The sequence below is a fragment of the Apium graveolens genome, chromosome 1 (genome assembly GCF_009905375.1).
Source record: "Apium graveolens cultivar Ventura chromosome 1, ASM990537v1, whole genome shotgun sequence".
In the NCBI taxonomy this organism is placed as follows: domain Eukaryota; kingdom Viridiplantae; phylum Streptophyta; class Magnoliopsida; order Apiales; family Apiaceae; genus Apium; species Apium graveolens.
The window spans coordinates 176,542,192-176,568,934 of record NC_133647.1 but is presented as its reverse complement, the minus strand read 5'-3'; the positions used below and the strand labels follow the sequence as shown (position 1 = coordinate 176,568,934).

At 31.4% G+C, this 26,743-nt stretch overlaps 3 protein-coding genes across 4 annotated transcripts; 1 reads left to right on the top strand and 2 right to left on the bottom strand.

Annotated features, from left to right (window-relative positions):
* Positions 1 to 1,983: 1,983 nt before the first annotated feature.
* On the bottom strand, positions 1,984 to 2,655 carry LOC141711846 (uncharacterized). Its single transcript, XM_074514534.1, has 2 exons — positions 2,262 to 2,655; positions 1,984 to 2,171 (listed from the first exon to the last, which is right to left on the bottom strand). The coding sequence occupies exons 1-2, from the start codon at positions 2,653 to 2,655 to the stop codon at positions 1,984 to 1,986; spliced, it is 582 nt and encodes a 193-aa protein (XP_074370635.1).
* Positions 2,656 to 2,706: 51 nt separating this feature from the next.
* On the bottom strand, positions 2,707 to 4,614 carry LOC141711835 (uncharacterized). The gene is made up of 4 exons (XM_074514524.1): positions 4,598 to 4,614; positions 3,932 to 4,511; positions 3,190 to 3,834; positions 2,707 to 3,084 (listed from the first exon to the last, which is right to left on the bottom strand). Exons 1-4 carry the CDS (start codon positions 4,612 to 4,614, stop codon positions 2,707 to 2,709), a joined length of 1,620 nt encoding a protein of 539 aa, XP_074370625.1.
* A 2,271-nt stretch (positions 4,615 to 6,885) lies between these two features.
* Positions 6,886 to 11,564, top strand: LOC141671760 (glyceraldehyde-3-phosphate dehydrogenase GAPC1, cytosolic). 2 transcript variants are annotated; one of them, XM_074478099.1, is made up of 12 exons: positions 6,886 to 6,987; positions 8,916 to 8,948; positions 9,041 to 9,141; positions 9,228 to 9,343; positions 9,554 to 9,653; positions 9,995 to 10,141; positions 10,232 to 10,292; positions 10,384 to 10,481; positions 10,600 to 10,742; positions 10,874 to 10,957; positions 11,070 to 11,159; positions 11,272 to 11,564. In XM_074478099.1, the coding sequence occupies exons 1-12, from the start codon at positions 6,900 to 6,902 to the stop codon at positions 11,318 to 11,320; spliced, it is 1,110 nt and encodes a 369-aa protein (XP_074334200.1). In that variant the 5' UTR covers positions 6,886 to 6,899; the 3' UTR covers positions 11,321 to 11,564. The 2 variants fall into 2 exon arrangements, with proteins under 2 accessions (XP_074334200.1, XP_074334208.1); XM_074478107.1 differs by lacking the exon at positions 6,886 to 6,987 and adding an exon at positions 8,638 to 8,765.
* Positions 11,565 to 26,743: the final 15,179 nt, after the last annotated feature.

The window sequence follows — 26,743 nt, the reverse complement described above, 5'->3', positions numbered from 1 at the left end:
GCATTTGTACTTGTAACATTTAAAGTCTGTAAAAATGTAAAAGAGCAGACTGGAGTCTTTTTATTTAAACAATATCAAGCCTAAGGATTCTATCTGGAAGAAGATCAAGAAGATCATGCCTCAGAAGAATTATGAAGAAGCTTGGAGTTGAATAAATCTGTTTGGATAAAAATATATTAAGTCAAGATCTCTACAAGTCACAGATTTAGTATTATAGAGAAGTCACTCGAGAACTCCAAATGACTTATCGAGAAGTCAGGAAAACTACTAGAGAACTCACAGAGATATCGACAAGTCATTTCTTCACTAGAGAACTCAGAGTTATCGACAAGTCAACATTCATTTGAGAACTCTGAGTTATCGATAAGTCAAATTCCACTAGAGAACTCAGAGATATCGATAAGCCAAAATTCACTAGAGAACTCTGAGCTATCGATAAGTAAAATTCCACTAGAGAACTCAGAGATATCGATAAGCCAAAATTCACTAGAGAACTCTGAGTTATTGACAAGTCAAATTTGACTAGAGAACTCTGAGTTATCGATAAGTCAATAAGCCACTAGAGAACCCAGAGATATCGATAAGTCAAAGTGAAGATATGAAACCTAAAGATCTCGACATGCCAAATTCTCTTATAAAGAACTCAGAGACCTCTACAAGTCAAATTAACTATGGAGTATTAGAGATCCCGATAAGCCAATATACTTATCGAGATGTCAAGTTCTCTATAGACCAAAATGGAGATCTAGAGGTAAAATCTCAAAGTAAAAAATTGCAGACCAGTTCAATATCCAAGATTTACAATCAACAAACAATCCAAACAGATGGATTAACAAGTCTATAAAAAGCAGCTTGAAGGATGTGAAAGATCAATGGTGAAGATTAACTGACAAAGGAAGATCAAAGTAATCACAGGATGCTAAGATATGCTAAGCCAGAAATGGAATATACACTTTTCCTAAACTGGAAATGACAAGTGACAGTTTACTAAAGTTAATAACATGTCTTATTATACACTGTGTAAACCAGCAGTTAACTAAATTATTAAGTTAACACTGGTCCTTTAGTCGGTTGTAACAATTTAGATAGAAAATCTTGTAACACTTTCAAGAAGAAGCTAAGCTCTTTATCAACAAAGAGCCTAGAAATTTTGTAGCAAAAAATTCTTAATTTTAATATAAAATTAAGTGAGTTTGAAAAGATCTGTATTCTTTATTATTGCATGTTTAATTTATGCAGTAACACATTTCACTACAAGATTTAATTTACTTTGTTCAACCATAAAAAGCTCAAAAAAGCATAAAATAGTAAAACACATTCACCCCCCTCTGTGTTATTCATTTCCTAACACTCTCATTATTCCAATAAGTACAAGTACTTGTAATATTCACTTTATTTTATATATGATACATTTAATAAAAAAATTAAGCTGTATATAGAAAATGAAATTTAAATTGTGTTATAATTCAAATTATTATCTATATTATATTAAAACAGAGTACAGCTGATGTCATGATATGTCATGCTATTATTTTATGATGATGTCATGTTTGGTTATATGTCAATTTCTCATTTAATCTCAATTTTATATTATTTTAAAATCTTCTCTTTCTATACTCTACTTCTCTCCCTTCATTAATTCTCATCCTCCAATTCTCACTCATTAATTTTCACTTATTCTCTCTTCTCCCCCCTTTTCATCCCCTCTGATTCTAATTACTCACTCATTTTTTATTTTTTAACTGATTTACAATATTGTAAAATTTTAAGTAAAATTTGTAAAAAACCTTTATATGCAGGGGCGGACCCAGGATTCTAAACCTACTGGGGCTTTTCGGGTAAAAAAAAAATTCGTGAATTTTATATAAAGGCAAGTGAACTAACTAGCATAAACATGTAAATTCAAAATCATGAATTTTAATCATGCTATTAACTTAAATAAGTAATAACGTAAAGTGAAAAATAAAATAAGATTTACTCACATCATTTGAGTTGTACTCGACGATTCTTTGGAGCGTAAAATTCATCGATCACTTCATCTGGATCAATATCTTCAGCATACTCCCTCTCAATGTTGATAAGCATAGAATCTCTCAAATATTCTTCCTCCATTTTATTTCGAAGATCGGTCTTTACTAATTTCATAACTGAAAAAACCCTTTCTGCAGTTGCTGTAGAAATCGGGAGTGTTAACACAAGACAAATCAACCTATAAATCAAACTGTATTATTCTGCCTTCCCTGTATCAACTAGTCGCATACATAACTCAGAAATAGTAGACAAATCCTGAAACTTAGCATGCTTAACCACATCAATTTTGTAAAGATCAAGTTGGAGTTTAAGATGAAGCATCTCTTGTTGTCCAAAATCAACGGGATAAAAACTAGTAGCAAGTGTACAAATGTGCTCAATATCAAACAGCCTGAAATTATTCTTCGGTTCCAAAGATGAGCTTAATCTCAAAAGCTGAACTGCAGTATCATTGTACCTATAATGTAACTCCTCCAACTGAAAATCAATTACAGAATTAAATACATCATAATGGTAATGATGCTCAACTGATATATCATCTTTTTGTCTCACAGAACGGATACCATCCATATAACGAGCATTCATATATGGCACATCAATTTTATACTTTGCGCACACCGACATGACATAATCCAAAAGAATATCAAAACCCTCATCTCTCAAAGATTGTAGCAATTATATTATTGTTGCAACTGAATCCATGGCATTCAAGATATCAATAGATTTACTTTGTAAGGCTCGACAAAGCAAATCTGTAATGCCCATTATCTTATGCATCAAATGTAGCACAAATAAAAAGTCAAATGATTTCAGTGCTTTTAAAGAACCTCTAGCTTCTCCACGCATAGAGTTAGAGGAAGTAGTGCAATTAGTAATATTTTCCAACACAACAATGATTGAACCAAACTTATCCATCAAGCTACAAACATATTTAAAGTGAGAACTCCACCTTGTAGTTCCAGATCGTTGTAAATTTCCAATCTGATTAAGTCCTCTACATGTCTCACGTTCTCCACTGGCCACTGAAGTTTCAACCTCTATGTCATGTGCAGCCTATAACTCACGTAGTCGTTTAGAAGAACCAGTAACAATATTCACAATATTAGACAACATAGAAAAGAATTCCTAAATAGAATCTTGTTTTTCAGCGACACCAACCAATGCTAATTGCAAACGATGAGAAAAACAATGTACATAATAAGCATATGGACAATCTTTCAGAAATAGAGCTTGTAAACCATTAAATGCACCTCGCATATTACTAACACCATCATATCCCTGACCTCTCATGTTATGAATGTTCAAGTTATTTCGTGTGAGGACATAAGATATTTCTTTCTTAAGAGTTGATGATATTGTATCAGCCACATTAACAATATCAAAAAAACGCTCACGAATAAAACCATGAACATCAACAAACTGAAGCACAATAGCCATTTGTTCTTTATATGATGCATCTATTACTTCATCAACTAAAATGCAATACTTAGAATCTCCAAACTCATCACGAATTTTATTTCTTACTTTAGTAGCCAGGATATGCAAAATATCTTTATGTACTTTTGGAGAAGTATACATGGCATTTTTTGGCGCTTTTTCCAAAACAACATTTGAAATATCAAGACTTAGTCTACCAAAAACTTTAATCATCTCAATAAGATTACCTCTGTTACGAGAAGTTGATAATTCGTCATGACCACGTAATGCACATGCTTGCAAACTTAAATATCGAACAGCCTCTATGGTAGCTCTCAAACGCAGTCTATTCTTCTTTATCTCTTCCAAAGATTGGCGATTTATGACCTTGTCAATATGTCTTGTAACATTGGTCAGCCCCTCAAGAAATTTTACTGCTTTTTATGTGGTGAATTATCCCCTCCAATATGAACAAAGAAAGGACATCTCTCGTTATCATTAACTCTTTTCCAATTCTTAAATCCATCAATAGTAATTGCATGTTGTGAAGATGAGTCCTTTTCAAATAGAAAACACGGAAAACAGAATGCTGCATCTTTCGAAATTGAATCTCTAGCCAACGCCATGAATTAACCCAAGATGCTTGAAATCGACGACGTTGATTTCCAAACTCTGTAGATGGATATTGATCTTTTTTTAATTTTGGTTGACATGCTCCTAGCCTAATGTATTCACGCCTAATATCATCACGAACATTAGGTAAATACATCCAAATTGGGCGACGGAGACCTGGATCGCGTTCAAGTGATGCAGGATCAATTGGACTAGTTGTAACTGTAGGAGGAGCACTAAGAGTAATTGTAGTTGCGGTAGGAGCACCAGGAGGATCATGAATATAAATAGGTGCAGCACTAGGAGTCGTTGTAGCACCATGATTAGCTGAAGGAGTAATGTTAGCACTAGGAGTAGCATTAGAAGTAGCAGTGACATTGGGAGTAATTGCAGGACTAACATCAGAAGTAGAAAAATAAGATAATAATGTCTTCCTTTTACGACCTTGACTCCTGCAACCAATATATATATTTTAAATAAGATAAAATCAACGTTCTTAGTTTTAAGGAACACTTGGAGATCACAAATATTTGTTTACTTTGTTATCAAATACATTATTATAGATTTTAAGGAACATGTGAAAATTTAAAATAAATTTTCGACCTAACACTCACTCCAAATAGTAACACTGTATCTATATTATTTAATATATACATTGATATTAAAGATACACATATTTAATCTAGTTGTATATCGGTACTCACAATTAATTATTTATATTAAATTCATACTTTATACAATTATGATATAAACAATAACCAAAATTGAAAAAGATGAATAAATTAACTAATCTAATTGAACAAATAAAAAATTAAATAGCTTACATTATTAAGTAATAGAAGTTGCATGGGATGAATGATTTGATCTAAGAATCCAGCATGGACTGGTGAATAGGGGCGACTTAATATAATAGGGTTCCCTACTTTTTTTCCTAATCAGAGCATATGCTCATTTCTTTTCTTTTCCGTGTTAATTAACGTTATGCTTGGTTACACACAAAACTTAAGGTAATTGCGCTTCCATTTTTTTAATCTCTTGGCCCATTATATTATCAAAGTTGCTATCTAATATGGGCTGGAGGTTTTTATTAAAAGGGTCTTTCTAAAATTTCACCTGGGCTGGACTTGTAGTAGGCTGAAATCATAATATATATCAATTGGGCTGTAAAAATTTGACCTGTGCTGGAGCCCACCCCAACCCATACTCAGGTCCGCCACTGTTTATATGACCTTTATTCAACATACACAAGAAATTACATTTTACATATTATAAAATATTAATATATAACATTTTCTTTAATTTTTACTTAAAATGTCTTTTTTCTAAACTCACACATTCATTTCAAATAAAGTAGATATTAACCGGGAACGAGACTAATCTATATATTATAAATTGCTGGATAACCCTTTCCTAAGGTTTTGTATCCATATTTTGGTTCAGATATGATTTTTAACTTTAATTTAACCCAGTGGACTAACTAATTTTAGGTTTGATATCCATATTAAATTTATAAAAGATCCATGTACTTATTATGACCCATTTTAATTATAGAAACTTTGCAATACAATTTTAAATATGAATTGTATTACTTATGGTAAGTTTTTAATACAAATTTGAAGTAATGTTTAAATTTTAATAGATTTATTTATAGAAATAATCTCATAAAATATATAACATAAAAATAACATATGTAACGAAAGTAGTTCTTAAATTAATTTATCATAATATGTAGATGCAATACACTTATTATATAGATAATTTAATCTTTCATAATCATATTATTCAATTTGAATTATAAATTTATTTATTTATTTTATTAAATAATTTTTGAGATCCCCGTTTGCGTAGCACGGGCTATAAACTAGTCTAGTTTAATAAACATAGCAAGCTCTTGACTCGGTTGAATTTATCGGATCATATGTTGAATTTATCGGATCGTATAATTTAGTGGATCATTATAGTGAAAATTTGAGATACTTGCAATTTCAAAATTTATAGGCGCGCCGTCATAGGCCACGACACATCCATATTACATTGTACATGTGTTATGGTGACCAGAGTAAATAATTTATTTAATTTCGAATTTTAAATTTCTGATTTGATTCCGTTATTTATGTCTTCTCACTAGGGCTGTTAAACAGATAATTCGGATACGGATATGCCTATATCCGTATCCGCATCCGCAATCATCGGATTCGAATACGGATAATATCCGCTTTATTTCGAATACGGATAATATCCGTTTTTTCTCGGATAGGAATGCGGATATTTCGGACGAATATCGGATTTTTTGAAATTTTTTGTTGCCCCTACCGTTTTTGACGATGATTATAGGACATTTTCTACAATTAAATACAAATAATATATTTATATATGTATAAAGCATGTGTACAATTATATAAAATTTGTATAAACATATTATTTAATAGATCTACATACACTATAAACTAAAAAAATAAATTTTAAATTATATATAATTATATATTTATATAATTTAAATATCATATATGTATTTAGTTTCGGATTCGAATATCCCGAATTCGGATATGGATAATATCCGTTTTTTTCGGATACAGATAATATCCGCTTTTTCTCGAATACGAATACGGATTATTCGGATGAATATCAAATTTTTCGAATTTTTTTGACAGCCCTACTTCTCACCAGTCCCTCCTACCATGAAAAGAAAAGAATGTTGTTTAAAAATGAAAAGAAAGGAATAAATAATGGTACCTTATAAAGTTGTGTTAACTCATTATTCAGGTAAGAAAAGAATCAAAATGAACAATATTATGTTACAAACATCAATATTTGTAATGTTAAAGATGTTGTGGTTTTTGATGTCAATGGTTACAACATTTCTGCAATGCGTTGTAGGGTCATTCCTCAGATTTAGTGTTCAACATCTCAAATTTGGGTTTTACAAAGGTTAGATCTTCTCGTAAACCCGTATAATTTGTAGAGTCCGTTCACGTAATACACACACATGTGAGTTTTATATAGATTGTTTTACTGAAACTTATTCGTATTAATAAGAAAATGATAGTAATTGACTTTTGTCTAATGCTGGATTAATATAAATCACATATGGCATGAGGTTATGCCTCTCTGAGTGCATCATGTCGGTCCATCCAGCAACTTTATTATAAAAATAAAAATGCTTAATTATTTGACCTCCAAGCACACACATTTGCATTTTATAGTTAAAGAGTAATTAATTAAGAAATTATTGCAATGGACAATAATAAAATTGCTAAATACATGATGTCAATTGTCATGCCCTTTGTAGCCAGACTTTTGATGTGTTGCATGCACCATTAACCATTACATCATCACCATCTAAAACTTGTTATTCATATTCGGCGTTTTTTTTATTTGTTTCTGTAATTTTTACTTGATATAGTGACACATTACACATTACACATTAAAATTGAAGAAAAATGTTCATGCCATCAATTTATCCGCATAACAAATATTTATATATTGATGTTGGTACTTTTTATGATCCATGTTAAGCTTTATTTTCTTTTAATGTACCTAAACGGGAATATGACGAACTAGGTTATATATTTCGATAATTGAAATTATATAACTTAGATATTGATTTTTAATTTATCAGATAATTTTGATAAATCAGGTTATTCGTCAATGATTATCAATAATTCAGCGAATTTATTAAAAAATTTAATTAAATTAATCATCGACTTATCGATCAATTTTTTTTAAAAAATCGGACGAATCCTATTTGTATAAGGATACGAAATGTACGTTGAATTTGTTTTTTGGGGGGGTTAAAAGTGACCATCTAGAAAACGTAAAAATGGGGAACATTCAGAAAAACAAGGCCTGGTTTAAAAGTTGGACTATGTTAAATAAGGAAGACCAAATTGTCAAAGTTTGTGAGCCTTTTTGAATCTAGATCCATAAAAAACAAGCCAGGCCCAGGCCCCCACTGCATTGCATTGTTCTCCGAATATCCTCTTCATTCCCTTAAAAAAAATTCAAATTGTGCACATTAATATATTATAACCATCTCGAATCTCGGACTAATCGAAAGTAACAACAATACCTGTTGTTTTTTAATTCAACTGGCATAGCCTAACATTGCCTTTTCGTACACAGTTTTGTAATGAACAGGTACACACAATTCATTGTTTTACTTTTACACACCTTCTCGAACCTTCTTTCTTTTTCTCCAATCCACCCCTTCACATTACCAAATCCTAATTCTCTTGCCCACTAGAAACAAATCTAGTCTTTTTTTCTTTTTTTTTGCAAAATTTAATTCAGTTTAACATAAATACTACAAGTCAATTCAATCTAGATATACAAAAAAAATCCTATATGTAGCAACTATTGTTTATAATAAAAAAATCAATTTCTAGAAATTTCTCTTAGCTAATAAAGCAAGTCTTACCAAAATAAAATAAACATGTCAATGGTCTAGGTTATTTTACTTGGGGTAATTTAAAATTACCTTACAATTTTAGCTTAAGAAAGAAAAATAAAAATACAGAATTATAGGTTTCTTTTTGTCCAAGACACTACAAACATAATAAAAGGAAACTTTGAATTCTCCGCCGCTGCTGTTTTAGTATAAATACCCACCTCTACCCCCATTGTCTCTTCACAACACTCACTCATTTTCTTATCAATCTCTACACACACATTACATACATCACATTCACTCTCTTTCAATTTAATGGGTAAATAAATAAATCTCTCTGTGTTGTTCTTTTTTATTTTCTTACATTATATGTATCTAATAATCTTATTACATCAATATGCCTGGTCATTAGTTTTAACTAATAACTAACTGTGTTTGGTTTTTCTGTTTTTGTTCTGTTTTTTTTCAGCATCTGACAAGAAGATTAAGATCGGAATCAACGGTAACTACTACTTTTATTTTTTCTCGTATTCTTTTTACTTGCATTATTATTTTTATGTATATTAATTGTGGATTTGGTTGTTGTAAATATAGGATTCGGAAGGATCGGTCGATTGGTGGCTAGAGTTGCTCTCCAGAGAGACGATGTTGAGCTCGTTGCTGTTAACGATCCTTTCATCACTACTGACTACATGGTATGTGTGCTGTTTTATTAAAATCGTGACGTTAAAAGTTTGGTAGTCTGTCGGTTTTTAATACTAATTTGAATGTGTGGTTGCAGACGTATATGTTTAAGTACGACAGTGTTCACGGACAGTGGAAGCATAATGAGCTTAAGGTGAAGGATGAGAAGACTCTTCTCTTCGGTGAGAAGCCAGTCAAGGTGTTTGGCATCAGGTATTCATATTCTACTGCATTCTATAGTTTTTCTTGTTTTGTTATGTTATTTGTTTATATGTAGTTTTAGATCTAATAATGTTTATTGTTTATTCGGAGTTTTGCAAATCTACAGTTTATATATAATATTTGATATAATTTGACCATTGAGATTTGATTATATTGGCAAGTTGTAGTGTTAAATTGTTTGTGTTGTGTGTTGTTGTTTAGGAACCCAGAGGATATCCCATGGGGTGAAGCTGGAGCTGACTTTGTTGTCGAGTCTACTGGAGTCTTTACTGACAAGGACAAGGCTGCTGCTCACTTGAAGGTCTGTTACAATCTCTGTTTTGTATGTTTTGTTATTGCGAATGCTAACTTCTTATGCATCGTTTTTTTATTTGTTTTTTTTTTTTGTTAAGTTTTGATTTGGTTTCTTTATTTGATGATCGATAATTTTTTCTATAAAAATATAATTTAAGCCCCTTTTGCTATGTAGAAGCTTACAATTTGAATTAATACACATTGAGTTTTAATTGTGGACCTGTTCATGTAGATTCGATATTTGAATATGAAAACTAGCAGTCTTTTATGTCAATTTAATATTGCAAAAAGGGACATATTTACTTCTAGTTGCTGGTCATGATAGACATGGATTTTTGCTATTCTCAGGGTGGTGCAAAGAAGGTTGTGATCTCTGCTCCTAGCAAAGATGCACCAATGTTTGTTGTTGGTGTTAATGAGAAGGAATACAAGCACGACCTTGACATTGTCTCCAATGCTAGTTGCACTACCAATTGCCTTGCTCCTTTGGCCAAGGTATGTCTGATCACCCTGGATCTGACTGTACGTAATTTGTTTCCTGTTTGTACACACATTCCTTTAACTTAATCGTTCCTAAATTTGCAGGTTATTAATGATAGGTTTGGTATTGTTGAGGGTCTTATGACCACTGTCCACTCAATCACTGGTGAGTGGCTCTGTTGCATCTTTTTATAACATTAATGCTAATTATACAGTTCAGATGGAATTACATTAATTCCTTTTTTTGAATGCATCAGCCACACAGAAGACAGTTGATGGCCCATCAAGCAAGGACTGGAGAGGTGGAAGAGCTGCTTCTTTCAATATCATTCCCAGCAGCACTGGAGCTGCCAAGGTAATTTTGATCAAATGTCACATGTACATTGAAATTTAAGCTTGATTTAAAACTAGTTTCCGATTCAATAGTCAAAATGATTTTACATGTATATTTCATTATTGTTTTTCTTTTGTAGGCTGTTGGAAAGGTGCTTCCTGCACTCAATGGTAAATTGACTGGTATGTCCTTCCGAGTCCCCACCGTGGATGTTTCTGTTGTGGACCTCACTGTAAGGCTTGAGAAAGCGGCTACCTATGACCAAATCAAAGCTGCCATTAAGTAAGTGTTGATTCATTCTCACAATTGAAGTTGCCAAAACTACTATGCTATTGTTTAAATTTGTCGACTTCTAGGTAATTGGTTAAAAACGGTTGGTTCTAATCTTTTGATCTATCCTCTGTTACTATCAGGGAGGAATCTGAGGGAAAGCTCAAGGGTATCTTGGGATTCACTGAAGATGATGTTGTTTCAACAGACTTTGTTGGTGATAGCAGGTGCGGATCATAAGTTTTTTCGCCTTTTTCATTTCTTTCATTTTATAGAAACTTAAATAAAATTGTGGTTAGATTACTCAAGTTAGCTCAATGTTTGCTTGAACCTTTGCAGATCAAGCATCTTTGATGCCAAAGCAGGGATTGCTTTGAACGATAACTTTGTGAAACTTGTCTCGTGGTATGACAACGAATGGGGTTACAGGTAATGCTTGGACATCTTAAATGCAATATTGTAATCAAGTGATTTAATTCATGTTAGGGTGAAATCTATTCTGTCAAGTGTTCCATTGACACTGTTTATTCTGTTTTTGCAGTTCTCGTGTGATTGACTTGATCGTCCACATGGCATCTGTCCAAGCTTAATGCTGATCCATTGATGATATCACAAGCCCCTTTTGGTCTATTGGAGACTTATGAAGTTTTTAGTATTTCATGTTATTAGCAGTATTTGAGTTTGAAATAACAAAGACTTTGTTTATCATATTATGTGATGTAGCAGAGGTCATTCTATTTGGTTTATTCTGAAGTATTATTATTCCGGCAAAAATATGTTTACATTTAAACAGTCTGGTTATATATATTAATGAAAAGCTGAGTTTCTGATAAATATTGTACTGATCTACAAAATTTGCTTTTGTAATTTTAGCTTCAAATGTCTTTCTTGTGTGGCTCAACTGACTAAATGTCTGAATCCATATTTTGCTCTGTTATACTACCTTAGAAATCTGATTCTAAAATCAGTAGCTAGTTCTGGCTGACATACTTCAAGCTGTTTGCTGGTTTCTTAAGACATCTGTAAATTTACTGTCCACCCCTGTTAATAACTTGAGTTGTTCTATTCAATTTGTATTCGCCTATATATTCGGTGAGATACATTATTGTATTTGTTTACTCATCAAATATAGATCATAAGTTAGCTCATAAAAATGTGGATATGCCATTCACCTTCACAAATTATGAACCTAAAGCCAAAGAATGTTCCTAAATTGCATACGAGATGCATTTAGAAAAAAATATCTGAATTTCATGCAGGAACAACATTCAAATAGTGGCAAATGCTTACTTAATAACAACAAAGTTTCAAGTATCATACTAATATAAGATTTTAAGTGGGTGAAACTGTGCATCTGTACTCAATTTGAGTTAATTTTCTTGCCTCCAGTTTTGTGCAAAAAAATTCTTAATTTTTGTTATTTCTCACGTTATATAAGAAAAACTAGTTTTAGTTAGAAGAGATTTTAAGTTGGTGAAACAATGCACATGCAATAAGTTTTGTCACAATTTAAGTGGGTGAAATTATGCATCTGTAATAAGATAAGTTTTTTTTATTATTTTATGTTAGCTTCTTTTTTTGTTTTATGTGGATAATATTTTGGCTTATTTTGTGTTGTATGATTTGATTTTTGATGATTAGAATGTACAAAGGAATGTTAATATATTTGTTGAAGTTTTTAATTTATAGAAAAATGCCCCCTTCTCCTAAGTAAATACTTGGGGTTTATGTAGTATAAAGTATATTTTAACAGTAAAGATAATTTTTTGTAAGTTTTGCAATTACAAAAGTATGCCGTGTGTATTTACATTAAAAATTATTTATATGTCAGCTAAGTTATTGTGTTATTTAGGAACATTAAACCCTCTTATTTATTACTCACTCAATCTCTTCTAATTGTTTACATTTCTGAGAAAGTGTCCGGCACGCATTTTAAGGTACATAAAAATTATAATTATGTAACTTATTTTTACAATTTTCTTTTTCTGAATAAAAGTTGAATGTTTTAATTTTTATTCAGAAAAACAAAATTGTAAAATTTTTTTACAGAACTATACTTTATATGCACCTTAAAATGCGTGTCGGACACTCTCTAAAAAATGTAAACAATTGAAAGGGACGGAGGGAGTATCAAGTTTAAGTTTCATTTTTTTAAATGAAACATATAATTCTAAGTGAATCCCAATAGAAAATCATACTGACTAGATTTATTTTGCACGGTATACTTTATTAATATTATTTATAAATTTTTAGGTAAAATTAATTTTGGGAAAATAGGTTAATGTTAGTGAGACTGGGTAGCTGTAAAAACAGTATACATGATAACTCTAACACTAGATCAACACTAGAACATGACATGTAAATAAACAAAGGCAAATATAAAAAATTAAAAGATTTGAAAAAAGTTTGAGGTATGTTATCAGTAAAATAAGTCCATTAATGTGTTCATGTCTTAGTGAAGAATAAAAGTTAAAGGCTTTCAGGGTTCAGATATGTTGAAGATTTAGTGTATAAGTGCTACCAGAAGATTTCAGTGTATCAACTTTGATTGAAGATAGACAGTGTTCGATACATAGGAATCTGAATAATTGAAGACATGGTATAGATAGAGGTTAAAGAAGACAGTTGCAGTCTTGAAATTATACTCACTGACAGAAGTTCACTTATATGTTCAAACGTCAGTGAAGAACAGTGAATGAAGTATTCAAGATTGTAGTAGTAATGAAAACGTTGTCTAAAGTACCAGAAAAGATTCCGATGAAAGTACATATGTTTATTGCCAATCAGTGTTCGAAGCGATAAAGTTGTTGATAGCTTAATAATGTAATCAAGGCCATAATACGAAGACTTGAATCAGAATTAGTCGTCTGTGAATCAGACCAATTACACTAGACGTCAACAGCTTGTGAAAGGAATCTGAGTATTATTTATAGAAGAATTGTTAAGTCAGAGAACGTACTTGAATTGAAAGCTTATATTTTAAAAGTACAAGAAGAGGTGTGCATGGGATACAACTAAAACAGCTCGAGGATTTGGCCAAGTCAAAGTTTAACTGTTAACTTTAATAAAAAAATTTAGTGGACTTTAATATAATTTATATAATAAACTTAAAATGATTTATTTCATAAACTTTAAATAAGTTTATTTTATAAATCTAAATTAGTTTATTATTATAAGTTATATTTAAGTTTATTTTATAAATTAATTTAGTTACAGTTTAAACTTAAAAAAAAAGCACAAGAAGAAGAAAAAAAAAGAAAAAAAAAAGAAAAAGGAAAAGGAGGAAAAGGAAATCAGGGTGCCATTTTTGGTTAAGTACATGTACTAGTACTCACCTGGTCGCAAGTCATTGACTTGATAAAAGAAATCAAGTGATAATACCCTCCTAGGTGCACCATGTCGCATCTAAAGTTGTGAAGAAAAAAACTAAGTCAACTCACTCTCATAAACTGCTAGTAATCGCCAGTTACAAAGTGGAGAATTAATGTAAGTGTCAAACCTCTCCTTCTGGTTGCAAGTAAAAGATAAAAGTCTCAATCGCAAGTCACTCCTCATCCACAATTTTATTGTATCAATTAATTTATGTGGTTGATTTTTAGCCACAAATTGTAATTGATATAAGACTACACTCAAACAACAGATCAGCTTAACAATAGGTTTTGTTTTGTTCATCTTCTCTCCCAAGAAAGCTGGTGAAAAATAGAAGCAAAGAGAGACAGGGGAGATACACACTCAAATCGATATATGTTAATCTTCTCACCGGAGTAACATTATAATACCCGATTTAACTCTTGTATGTTCATAGGGGCTATCATAAACGTTACCCGATAATTAAATACTTAGACAAACAAAAGCTCGTTCCTTGTATAGGATTTAATTTGTTGATCTTTGCAGTAGTCAGGAACTTTGTTGTTCTTAGGTTGTAATAGGTTAATTTATTTACTGGAGTGTAGCAACACCCTCGTGGATTTATATATGAATATATATTTCCCCGAATATCTTGTGTTCCTCGTTTTATTGTTCCAAACACTATTCACCTCAAGAACACGGAACCACGAATCGAAAACTAGATTATATATCCGTAAAAGATTTGAAAGATTTTTTTTTTAATTTAGTGAGTATCGTATTCAACCCCCCTTCTACTATATTTCGGGACCTAACAGTTAATCTTCACAGAATCTATATAATTGTATATGTAATCCATTAATTATTTTTTATTTTATTAAGATTAACCTTATTTTTATTTGAATTTTTAGTATGATATTCATATTTAATCTTATAATTCTAGTATTTTTAAACTTTGATCTATTACATTATATGTAATTAATTTAAGAGATTTTACGAAACTTCCAAAATAAAATCTTCAAATTTTATCATAATATTTGCAATAAGATGATTCAAAAGTTTTTTTAATTTGTAGCCCATAATATTTTAAAAAATACAAAATATTAATTATATATTTGAAATGACAAGATACCCTGACTATCAAAATAACAACTCACCTATAACAATTATATAGGATATACAATCATGAAAAAATAGAATTGTGAAACAGTACTTAATTATATATTGTCCGACCAGGCATGGATTAACAAAATATTGGCAAATTTTTATTAAAAGTTCATAGATTGCTGAAATAAAACCCTAACCCCTGTATATTGGATCTTTCCATTTTCAAGATTTTCTCTTAATTTCTAACAATGATATTATTTACTATATCTAGCAATGTTAACTCAGATCTTAGGAAATTTCATATCAGAATTATTTATTTACATTGTTAAAACAATTAAAGAAAACGCAGAGGTATACACAATCTTTATATCTTCTGTTCACTTGTTTTGGGTGTTTATTGACCTTTTTATCTTCTTCTCGTAGAATATGGGTTGTTGATTCACCACTCTACAAAAACTAACGAGAGTGAACCGGATCGGACAAATCACATACTTTAAGGAGCTCAGTGCTGAGATCGAACTTAAGTTACGTAGAGCCGAAATTGCATTTTCAAGTCTTTTGAACAAATGCCTCGATGTTAAAAAACATGACTTCGTGATAACATTTTTGAGTTATGAAGTATAATCCATCTGCCTTAATATTTATACTTTTACAAAATCATTTATCTATTATTTTATGTTTTAGGAACATTTTTGTAGTCATTTTAAATGTCTAAATTTATGGTATTATGTCACAACTAATTTTAATATTTATAGAATCGAATACTGGTGGATTGGACACGCAATGATTTATTGTTTCCATGCCGGTTAATCAGTAACGACAGACAAATACATGTTGGGCTTTTACTGCTTCAGATGTTATAAGTCGCAATTACAACAGTGATCATTTAGTAAGTTCTCTCAAAAAAATCTATATCCTCGACAGGGGCGGCACTGAGGTAGCGCGGAGTGAGCCACCGTACAGGGCCTCCGAAATTATAGGGCCCCGAATTTTTATTTTAAAAATTAACTATTTATGAAAATTTAGTTCTTAAGAAAAAAATTAGTTAAGTTTTTCTTAAAAATATAAGAAATTTGGATGAAATAGGAGAATTAGATCATTAAAGTTCTTCAAAAAAATTTTGTGCTTTCATAATGTAAATATTATATATAAAATTTTAATACAATTTATGTTACCGTTGTATTTATAGAATAAAGTTTTTCCAAACTTAAGTTGTAGAAATTTTATTTACGAACAATTATGTTGTAAAAAAAGCTAAATATTAAGGAGTATTTTGTTACAAAATAATATCTTTAAATTAATATATCGAAATGTATTTGTGGTTTATAATATATTTTTAATAGTTAATTTTGTTTATAAACCGTTATTTAAATTTCTTATTGAAGTAAAGATTAAGGGCCCAATTTTGAAATTTCGCACAAGGCTCTCAATTATTTTGACTCGGTACTGATCCTAGGGCCAAGAATTTATAGATTGGGTGTATTCCGTCAAAAAACTATGTAACTTGTTGATGAATATGACACTTACTCAACTCATGCTGGTAATCCTTTGTCTTATGCACGTGGTTTGGTATTTAATTATTGAAAAACTACGCAGTCAATTTAAGAAAAAGAAGTTAGAAACTAAAGTAAATGATATAAAATTTAGAGAGATGCGGACTGCTAAAGGACCTCGCATTTCTGTGAAAAACTATAAAGCTACTAGCCCAGATTCTAATGTTTTTAGTTTAGAATTGGTTACAAAGCTCCTTAGTCAGAGAGTATTATATAATGGTATGCAGTATTGTGAAGGATGCTCAATCCAGGGTTGTAATGGTTTTGAAAAGTTTGACGAAAATGATATATATATATATATATAGAGAGCTACCGCATCCCGCAGATCATAAATTTAGGCACCATGATGTAACAATTCTGCGAGTTGGTAATAGAGAAGGAAAAGTTTATGTGCACATACGAAATTCATTTGGTCTTAAGTGGGGGAAAGACGGATATGGAGACTTGCATAGCAAATTTTCAGGAGGATTTTTCACGTGTTGGGGACGGAAAAAAGGAGTTAAGTGGAGAAGGCTGAACTTATATTTATCTTTTGAAATATGATTTTAGTCTTCCTGGTAGCTTTGTTAATAGATTAATTTGTCCATCAACTGAAACTCAACTTACAATCAGGTCACTGAACTGAAAAAGCTTATAAACGGGTCACTCAACCAAATAAAACTTTCAAGTTAATCATTAAACTCATAAAAAATATTACATATGTTAAGTGTTGACGGCTTACCGTCTAATTGGTACAATGTGGCTGCCACGTTGGATATCCAACCCGATTACACACAAACCTGATTGTGGATCCAAACACAATTTATAATCCAAACCCAAGTTAATAACACAATAACCAAAGAACAGTGTAGATCAACTGATTGATCCAAGAACACTGATGATGAAACGGAAAGAAAAGACTTTCAAGGGACTAGACACAACGGAAAGTGCTCAAAAATTATTGTAAGTTTTCTTCTACTTTGCTCTTGTATATGTTATTCATTCGAAATTAGGGTTTTAATATCATAATTACATCTCTCGAATTAGGGATTTTTTAATGAATTTAGCCTAAAGGATGTTACTTTACTATCTGCATTAGGTATTGAACATATCAATTTATCATGTATTATTTTTATTGAACAAGCCAGTAAGACTATATACTTTGAATGTATATTATGGAGGGGTATTATTGCATTTTCCAAAATTTCCTTATTCCAGCATCGTAAAAAAGGTTGTTGAAGTTGTGGACTTAGAAAATATGAATGTTGATGAACTAAAAATTTGTGCGGGTCACATTGTGGGTGAAGGTGAATCTGATTCCCTATATTACAAAATAGTAGATGGTGTAAATTTATTTTTGGATGATAAAAAAGAGGAAGTCATAGAATTAAGTCGAGGTTGTGGGAATGTTTTACTTTGTTTGTTAATCATTTTAATCTAAGTGAAGATTCATATGGAGTGTGTATTGATGAAGAGTTTGGGGAGATCAGGAGATCAAATAGGACTAAACAATTTGAAAAACAATTTAACAGTGAAGAATATACTGATACAGAGGATGCGAGTGATGGGTCTGAGATGTATGGTTATACTAGTGAAGAGTCTGATGAGGAGGCTTGTTATGATCAGCCACCTCCTGGTAAAGATCTCTGAGTTCTCTATAAGTGCCTTTGACTTATCGAGATCATCTGAGTTCTCTATAAGTGAACTTGGCTTGTCGAGGTCTCCAAATCTCTGCATGTAGAAATGACTTGTCGATATCTCTGAGATCTCTATATGCATTTTGATTTGTCGATATCTATGAGATCTCTAATGAGAAATTGACTTGTCGATATCTTCAATCTTCATATCTTTATTTTGACTTTTCGATATCTCTGAGTTCTCTATATGCAAAGATGACTTGTCGATATCTCATAGATCTCTATATACATTTTGACTTGTAGATATCTCTGAGATCTCTAATGATAATTTGACTTATCGATATCTCCAATCTTCATATCTTCATTTGACTTGTCGATATCTCTGAGACTTCTCTATAAGCCATTTTGGACTTCTCGATAAGTCATTCTAGAGTTCTCGAATGACTTCTCTATATGACTTGATCTGTGACTTATAAATATCTTGACTTAGAACATTTTTCCTAAAATAGATTTATTCAACTCCAAATTTCTTCACCTTTTCTCTGAGGCATGATCATGTTGATCTTTTTCCAGAGTTTATTCTTAGACTTGAGACTGTTCACAGAAAAATACTCCAGTCTGATCTTTAACATTTTTACAGACTCAAGTAATACAATACAAAATACAGATTTAGATTATCATACAACTAAATCTTAGGGTTGTCGGTATGACTTAGTCTTGTTATAATACATACATGTCTTTCACAACAAATTTTGATATTAGAAAAGGATGAACTTGAGACTGTTCACGGAAAAATACTCCAGTCTGATCTTTAACATTTTTACAGACTCAAGTAATACAATACAAAATACAGATTTAGATTATCATACAACTAAATCTTAGGGTTGTCGGTGTGACTTAGTCTTGTTATAATACAGACATGTCTTTCACAACAAATTTTGATATTAGAAAAGATCATCCTTTTTTCATTTTGCAAAAAAGAAAGAGATTTAGAGGTTTAAGAGAAAAGAAAGAGAAAAAATAAGTAGGTGTCCAATGAATAAAGAAATAGATAATATAAAATTCGTAATTTTCTTTTCACTTCAGTTTCCGAGACCATCCTTTAATTAAAAATTATTTTGTGAGGTTTGTGGGGACTGTGAATTCGACAAAATAGTTTATACAACTCATCATATAGAAAATTTGAACAAAGCCTAAATAATAAAAGTGTGAGAGGCAAATTTTCTATACTTGTACTTATTTTTTTGTTTATCTATCTCAAAGAACTATTATATCTTGAAATAAATAGTTGATAGTTAATTGCTCTAAAATAAATAAATAATTTTATTTTTATGATTTATAAAAAATAAGTAGGTTTCTTAAAATAAATAGTTAATGCAAAGTTTGTAACTTTCTTTTCACTTTAGTTTCTGGATAATTTTAGCTATATAAATTTTTTTAAATCGTCCCTTAATTAAATATTATTTTGTGAGTTTCGTGTGAGTTGTAAATTCGTCAAAATCTGATTTATATAACTCACTAAAGCCAAAATAAAATCAAACAAAACGTGAGTAATCAAAGTATGAGAGAAACCATTTGTATACTCTTAATTATTTTAATTAAAAGATATTTGTAATTTTGACACATAAAATGTGTAATATATGAATATGTTAAATCAAGTAATTTAGTATAGAGCAAAAATAAAATTTAAACGAAATTGGTTTTTTTCTACTTAACAGATTTACTAGTTACATTTTTAAACTATTTTTAAAGGACTGTCTGGTCTTTAGTTAAATAGATGAATATATTTTTGATCTAAAATAAATAAATATCTATATTTTCATGATTTAAACCAAAAATAGTAAGCATCTTAAATATAATTCTCAGCTTAGTGCAAAAATTTTAACTATATTTTTGCCTCGATTTTAGTATAATTATAGTTGGATAATACTTTTAAAATTTTCCATTAACTAAAGATTATTTTTTGAGTTTCTCTTTGATGTAAATTCATTAAATATGATTCTTATAACTGAAGATAAAACCGAAATAAAATCAAACAAACTAGACTAATCAAAGTTCGAGGAGAAATATTTGTATAATCATAATTGATTTTTTTAAAGAAACATATATTTAAATTTTAACATATAAAATATATAATATATGAATATGTTAAATCAAGTAATAACTTTAATTAAATTAAAAGTACTAACTAATTATGGTTAATGTTGAAGGATGAGAATAATAAATAGAGAAACCTTTTAATAAAATGTGATTAATATAAATTTTAGGATTACTAGTTATTCGTCCAAAATTATTGAATAATTTATACAAAATTTGTGATTGTCTTTTTTTCTTTAGAATGTGAATGATTTTAGTTGTATACTACTTTTTACATCATCACTTATTATATATTATTTCATGAATATTTTATGTACTGTAAAATCGTCAAAATCTGATTTTTATAATTTACATTGAAACCAAAATAAAATCAAAGGGATTTAGATTAAAAAAATTTGCCAAACAAATTTATTCTTTTTAATTGTTTTAATCCCAATTTAATTTTTTTTCCGCAACTCCTTCAGATGAGCGTTAGATTTTGAAATTTATAGACGATCTAAAACGAAACTCTAGATTTTTATGATTTAAAGTAAAAATAAGTAGGTGTTCTGAGTAATAACGGAATATTTAATGCATAATTAGTACATGTCATTTCTCTTTAATTTTGGGATAACTTTAGTTGGTTGGAATGATGAGTTGTTAACGTATTATTGGATGGCCCCGTCGTGTATTAATATGTATTTCACGAATTAAAAGATTACACGTGTCATTTTGGGAACATTTTTAAGAATTTTTTTGGATATATATCATTGCTCGATTAATAATTTTAAACCATCGCTAAATTTAAGACAATTTTGTGAGTTTCGCGTATGTTGTAAATTCGTCAAAATCTGATTTTAAAACTCAATATAGAGATGAAATAAAATTATACATAATGTTAGGAGCAATTGATGATATCAAACATAAACTATCAGAAGCATCGACGAATGATAATGACATCGACAGATGATGACTACAAGCATCGACAGATGATGACTGCATCGACGGATGTTGATAATCGACTGATAATGATATCAACGGATGATGATGTCAACGGATGATGAAATCAGTATTTGTCATATCAGTTGATCTTTGAGGAGGAAAAGGAAACAGGAACAGGAACTCAAGTCGGTGAAGGACTTTATCTCAGAAATAATTGTATAGGTTTTCTTGTTGTTAATAGAATAGGATTCCTTATATATTGGTAGCTATGCTCTATATAAAGTACAGATTAGGTGTATGCTATAAGCATTGCAACATTGTTATATCTTTCGCATAACCTAGCAGCTCTCAAGGATATTTGTTCTTCCTTTTGAGAGAGTATGATTGTAATAAGTTTTTATTAGTTAATATAAAAACTGTTGATTCTGTTGAAGCTTTGTCAAAATTGATTATATTAACTGGATTCACCCCCCTCTACAGTTGATTAAGGGCCTAACATTTGGTATCAGAGCTTGCTGTTAACGTACAAGCAGTAAGATCTGAAGATCAATCAACCATGTCAGACAAATAAGAAGAAGAAACACATAATCCGAATCCGAAGCCACCAACCTCAGCCACATCACAGATAAGCAGCAACATGAGTATGTATGAAGCAATCAAGGTTCCCATCCTGAAAGCGCATGAATATCCAATCTGGAAAGTCAAAATGGCTATGTGCTTGGAAGCCACAGATCCTGAATATATGAACAGGATATATGATGGTCCTCATAGACCAATGAAGGTAGCTATTTCGCTTGCAGGAGAACCAAAAAAGATGATAGACAAAGACATAAAGGACTACTATCCTGAAGATATCTCATCTATCATGAAGGATGCTAAGGTCAGACACATTCACATCCTGCACATCAGTTTTGATAGTGTTATGTCCAATAGAGTCATTGGATGTAAGACAGTAATAGAGATATGGGATGCTTTAGAAGTAAAGTGTCAATGTACAACTGCTATCAAGAAGAATAGGAGGATAGTACTTACTCAAGAATATGAGCACTTTGACTCAAAGGACAATGAATCCTTAACTGAGATCTATGACAGATTTCAGAAGTTGTTGAATGACTTATCCCTTGTCGACAAAGAATGTCATTTGGAAGACTCAATCCTAAAGTTCCTACTTGCTCTCCCTGAAAAGTGGGACTATAAAGTCGTATCAATAAAGGATAACTATGAACTTAATGACACACCTCTAGATGAGATCTATGGAATTTTGAAAACTCATGAACTAGAGATGGAGCAAAGAAGCAAGAGGAAAGGATCAAAATCTAGACCAGTTGCACTCAAGCTTGAAGAGAAGCCAAATGAGAAAGCTAGGAGAAAAGCTACTCCAAAGGGAAAACCATGATTGTAAAGTCAGTTACTGAATCATCAAATTCTGATGATGACTCAAATACTGATACTGAATCAGATACTGACAGCGATCATAACAACAATGAAGATATGGAACAAATGGCTGCCCTACTGGTTAAAAGCTTCAAGAAGATGGTCTAAAAGAAGTTCAGGAAAGGGAGAAGATTTTCCAGAAAAGGTTCCAGTTCCTCAAACTCTGATAAGAGGAACAACAGGAGAAATAATGATGGGAATGAATCTAGATCTGGAAAACTTGACAAGTCAAAAGAGAGATGTTACAACTGTGATGGAATTGAACAATTTACAGCTGACTGTAGAAAACCCAGAGCTGAGAAGAAACAAGCCTTGATCTCAAGGAAAAGAAACTGGGATAATTCATTAGATTCAGATGATGGAGTTAATTATCTCTCATGGAAAAAGTTGATGCTGAGGATGACAATGCTGAATTAAAGGTACCTCAGTCTACTCTTACTTTTGATACTAATGATATCTATGAGTTAAGATTATTTATTAAGTCTCTACATGTTAGTTTTGGGGATCAAACCTTAGAGAATAATAGAATTACGAGTGAAAACTCTGTGTTAAAGAAAATAAATGATTACCTAGAAATTGAGTTGCTTTCCGTGCTAGAAATTCAAAAAGAAAGAGATAATGTTGTTTATGTTAAAGAAAAATAGTTAGAAAAACATGCTTATCAAGAGAAGGAGCTAGCAAAAGAAAGAGAAGTCATTAAACTTTGAACTAACTCAGGAAAATCAACTCAGGAAATTCTAGAGAATGGTTGTTGGGGATCAGGATTAGGATATTCAGCAAGATCTAATTCTGATAAGGAAAGTGGAAAAGAAAATGAGATAACAGAACCAATAAAAACTAATAGCAATGTCAAACTGAACAAGGTTCAAATAAAGACCATTAAGTTTAATGCTAGTGCTAATATTGTTAAGTTAATTCATGAGGAAGGTACTACCTCAGCACCTAGATTAAACTTAATCATTGAAAAGAGTGAACAAGTTCACACAAATTCAGTAAATATTGGTTCAATGACTAAGAAACAACTTAAGCAAAAGCTGAAGGATCTACACATGAAAGACAAGAGGAAAAGGTCTAGGAAAAATAGGAATGACAAGGTAGGTGTTAATATGAATGGAAATTATGTGACTGCTCCTAATGCATCTAGAAAGATCTCTTCAAACTGTGGTAGCACTAATCATCTTGCTAACTCTTGCAAGAAGGATAAAGAGTTAAATACCGTTCCTTTCAAATCAGAGTTTAGAAATAGAACAGTTAGATATAAACCACAGAGTCCTTGTTTTCATTGTGGAAGCGTTTGGCATTATATCTATACATGTAAAGAGTATCACAGTTTGTATTCTGATTATTATAAACTGAAACCCTCTTTAATTTAAGCAAAATCTGTTTCTGCATGTATAAATACTGATAGTAAGGATGTTAACATAATTTCTGATAAAAAGTTTTATGCTGCATCTGTTAACAAACTTAAAAAGGCCAAAGGATCCAAGCAAATCTGGGTCCTTAAAAACACTAACTGATTCAAATTACTGATTGTAGGGTGATTAGAGGAATGCTCTAGTCTTGGACAGTGGATGCTCAGGACATATGACTGGTTATAAATCCCTGCTATCAGAATTTGATGAGAAAGTTGGCCCAAACATTTCTTATGGAGATGGCAACTTAGAAAAAATCTTGGTATATGGAAAAATCAAAGTTGGAAATGTCATCATTGAAAATGTAGTTCTAGTTGCAAGACTTAAGAATAATCTGATCAGTGTGAGTCAAATCTGTGCCAGAGGTTACCATGTCAACTTTTACAAGGAGCATTGTGAAACTGTCAGTAAGTCTGATGGCAAGATCATATTGACTGGTGTGAGACATGGTAGTTTATATGCAGCCAAGGTCTCCACAAGTTTTGATAATTCAAAATTTTGTCTACTGTGTAGAGCATCTGTGGAAGATAATTGGAACTGGTATAAAAGACTTTCTCACCTCAACTTCAACAATATCAATGAACTTGTAAGGAAAGATCATGTGAGAGGATTGCCCAATACAGTGTTTACTCCTGATGGCTTATGTGATTCATTCCAGAAATCCAAGAAAAGGAAAATATCTTTCAAGATTAAAACTGAATCCTTCATTCGTGAACCATATCATCTACTTCATATTGATCTATTTGGTCCAGTGAATGTTATGTCAATTGCCAAGAAGAGGTATGCACTTGTAATTGTTGATGAATTTACATGATACACATGGGTGTATTTTATGCACACCAATGATGAATCTCCATCCATTCTTCTTGATCATGTGAGGGAGCTAGAAAAAGGATCAACATATAAAGTGAAGATCATCAGAAGTGATAATGAAACTGAATCCAAGAATAGCTCTATGGAAGAGTTCTGCAAACTCAGGGGGATAAAACAAGAGTTTTCTGCTCCTACAACTCCACAACAAAATGGAGTTGTTGAAAGAAAGAATAGAACTCTTATATAAGCTCAGAGAACCATGCTAGAAGAAGCAAGATTGCATATCTACTTCTGGGATGAGGCTGTGCAAACTGCTTGCTTTACACAAAATGCAATCTTGATAAACAGGCATGAAAAAACACCATTTGATATAGTGAAGGGAAATAAGCCAAATTTGAAGTACTTTCATATTTTTGGTTGTAAGTGTTTTGTTTTCAAAACTCATCCGGAGCAGCTGACCAAGTTTGATCTAAAAGCTGATGAAGGAATTTTTGTGGGATATCCATAGTCCACAAAATCCTTCAGAGTTTACAATCTGAGAACAAGAACAATCATGGAATCTATACATGTATTAAATCCTGACCCTGATACTGTAAGTCCCGATATCACTCAAAGCTCTGAGATTCCACAGAACAGTGGAAATTCTTATGACACTGAAGCATATGTTAAGGGGGAGCAACATATATAACTCAAATCCAAAGACTACAACAAGTGATTCATCTCAAGAGACATCAGTAGAAAGATCATCAGACTCATCTTCCTCAAACTCTGATGAGTCAAATACTGATAACAATGGGAACACTGATTTAGGGGGAACATCAGGAAATAATAGTGGAACTAATCAAAGAAATAACCAAGAGTTCATGGATCAAGGGGGAGGTTCGTCTTCAAGGATTCAATTTCCATCTGCAAGAAAATGGTCAAAGTGACACACATCTGACTTAATCATTGGAAACCCTGACAATGGTGTAAGAACAAGAAAAGCCACTCAGAATGAATGTCTCTACCATTCTTTTCTATCTCAAACTGAACCTAAAAAGGTTGAAGAAGCTTTGCAAGATGCTGACTGGGTCACAACAATGCAAGAAGAGCTCAATGAATTTGAAAGGAATAAAGTCTGGACTCTTGTGCCAAGACCAAAGAACAGATCTGTAGTTGACATAAAGTGGGTGTTCAGAAACAAAACTAACAGTGAGGGCATTGTTACAAGGAATGAAGCAAGACTGGTTACAAAGGGTTAGTCTCAACAAGAAGGGATTGATTATGATGAGACATTTGCTCCAGTTGCAAGGCTAGAGGCAATAAGAATCTTTTTTGCCTATGCTGCTCACAAGAAGTTTAAGGTGTTCCAAATGGATGTGAAGAGTGCATTCTTAAATGGAGAACTAGAAGAGGAAGTTTTTATTGAACAGCCTCCAGGGTTCATTGATCCAAGGTATCCAGATCATTTCTACTTACTGGATAAAGCACTTTATGGAATGAAGCAAGCTCCAAGGGCCTAGTATGAAATACTTGCTCTATTTTTGCTAAAGAGTGGTTTCACAAGAGGTACAATTGATAAAACTCACTTTTATAAATACCATGGTAAGGACTTGTTATTAGTACAGATATATGTTGATGATATCATTTTTGGATCTAATAATGATAAACTCTATGAGAGATTTGCAAAGCTGATGTAATATCCGGGACATAGCGTATAATTATCTTTATCAATA

Excerpts from the sequence above, each read along its gene's own strand:
- LOC141711846 (XM_074514534.1), bottom strand. The coding sequence starts at position 2,655 with ATGTCGGTGTGCGCAAAGTATAAAATTGATGTGCCATATATGAATGCT. Across the intron at positions 2,172-2,261 it reads GTCTACTATTTCTGAGTTAT|CAACTGCAGAAAGGGTTTTT; the intron begins GTATGCGACTAG and ends CGATTTCTACAG.
- LOC141711835 (XM_074514524.1), bottom strand. Across the intron at positions 3,835-3,931 it reads AGTTAATGATAACGAGAGAT|GTCATAAATCGCCAATCTTT; the intron begins GTCCTTTCTTTG and ends CATATTGACAAG. Across the intron at positions 3,085-3,189 it reads ATCGTTTGCAATTAGCATTG|GCTGCACATGACATAGAGGT; the intron begins GTTGGTGTCGCT and ends CGTGAGTTATAG.
- LOC141671760 (XM_074478099.1), top strand. The coding sequence starts at position 6,900 with ATGTCAATGGTTACAACATTTCTGCAATGCGTTGTAGGGTCATTCCTC. Across the intron at positions 10,142-10,231 it reads GCCTTGCTCCTTTGGCCAAG|GTTATTAATGATAGGTTTGG; the intron begins GTATGTCTGATC and ends CTAAATTTGCAG. Across the intron at positions 10,293-10,383 it reads CACTGTCCACTCAATCACTG|CCACACAGAAGACAGTTGAT; the intron begins GTGAGTGGCTCT and ends TGAATGCATCAG.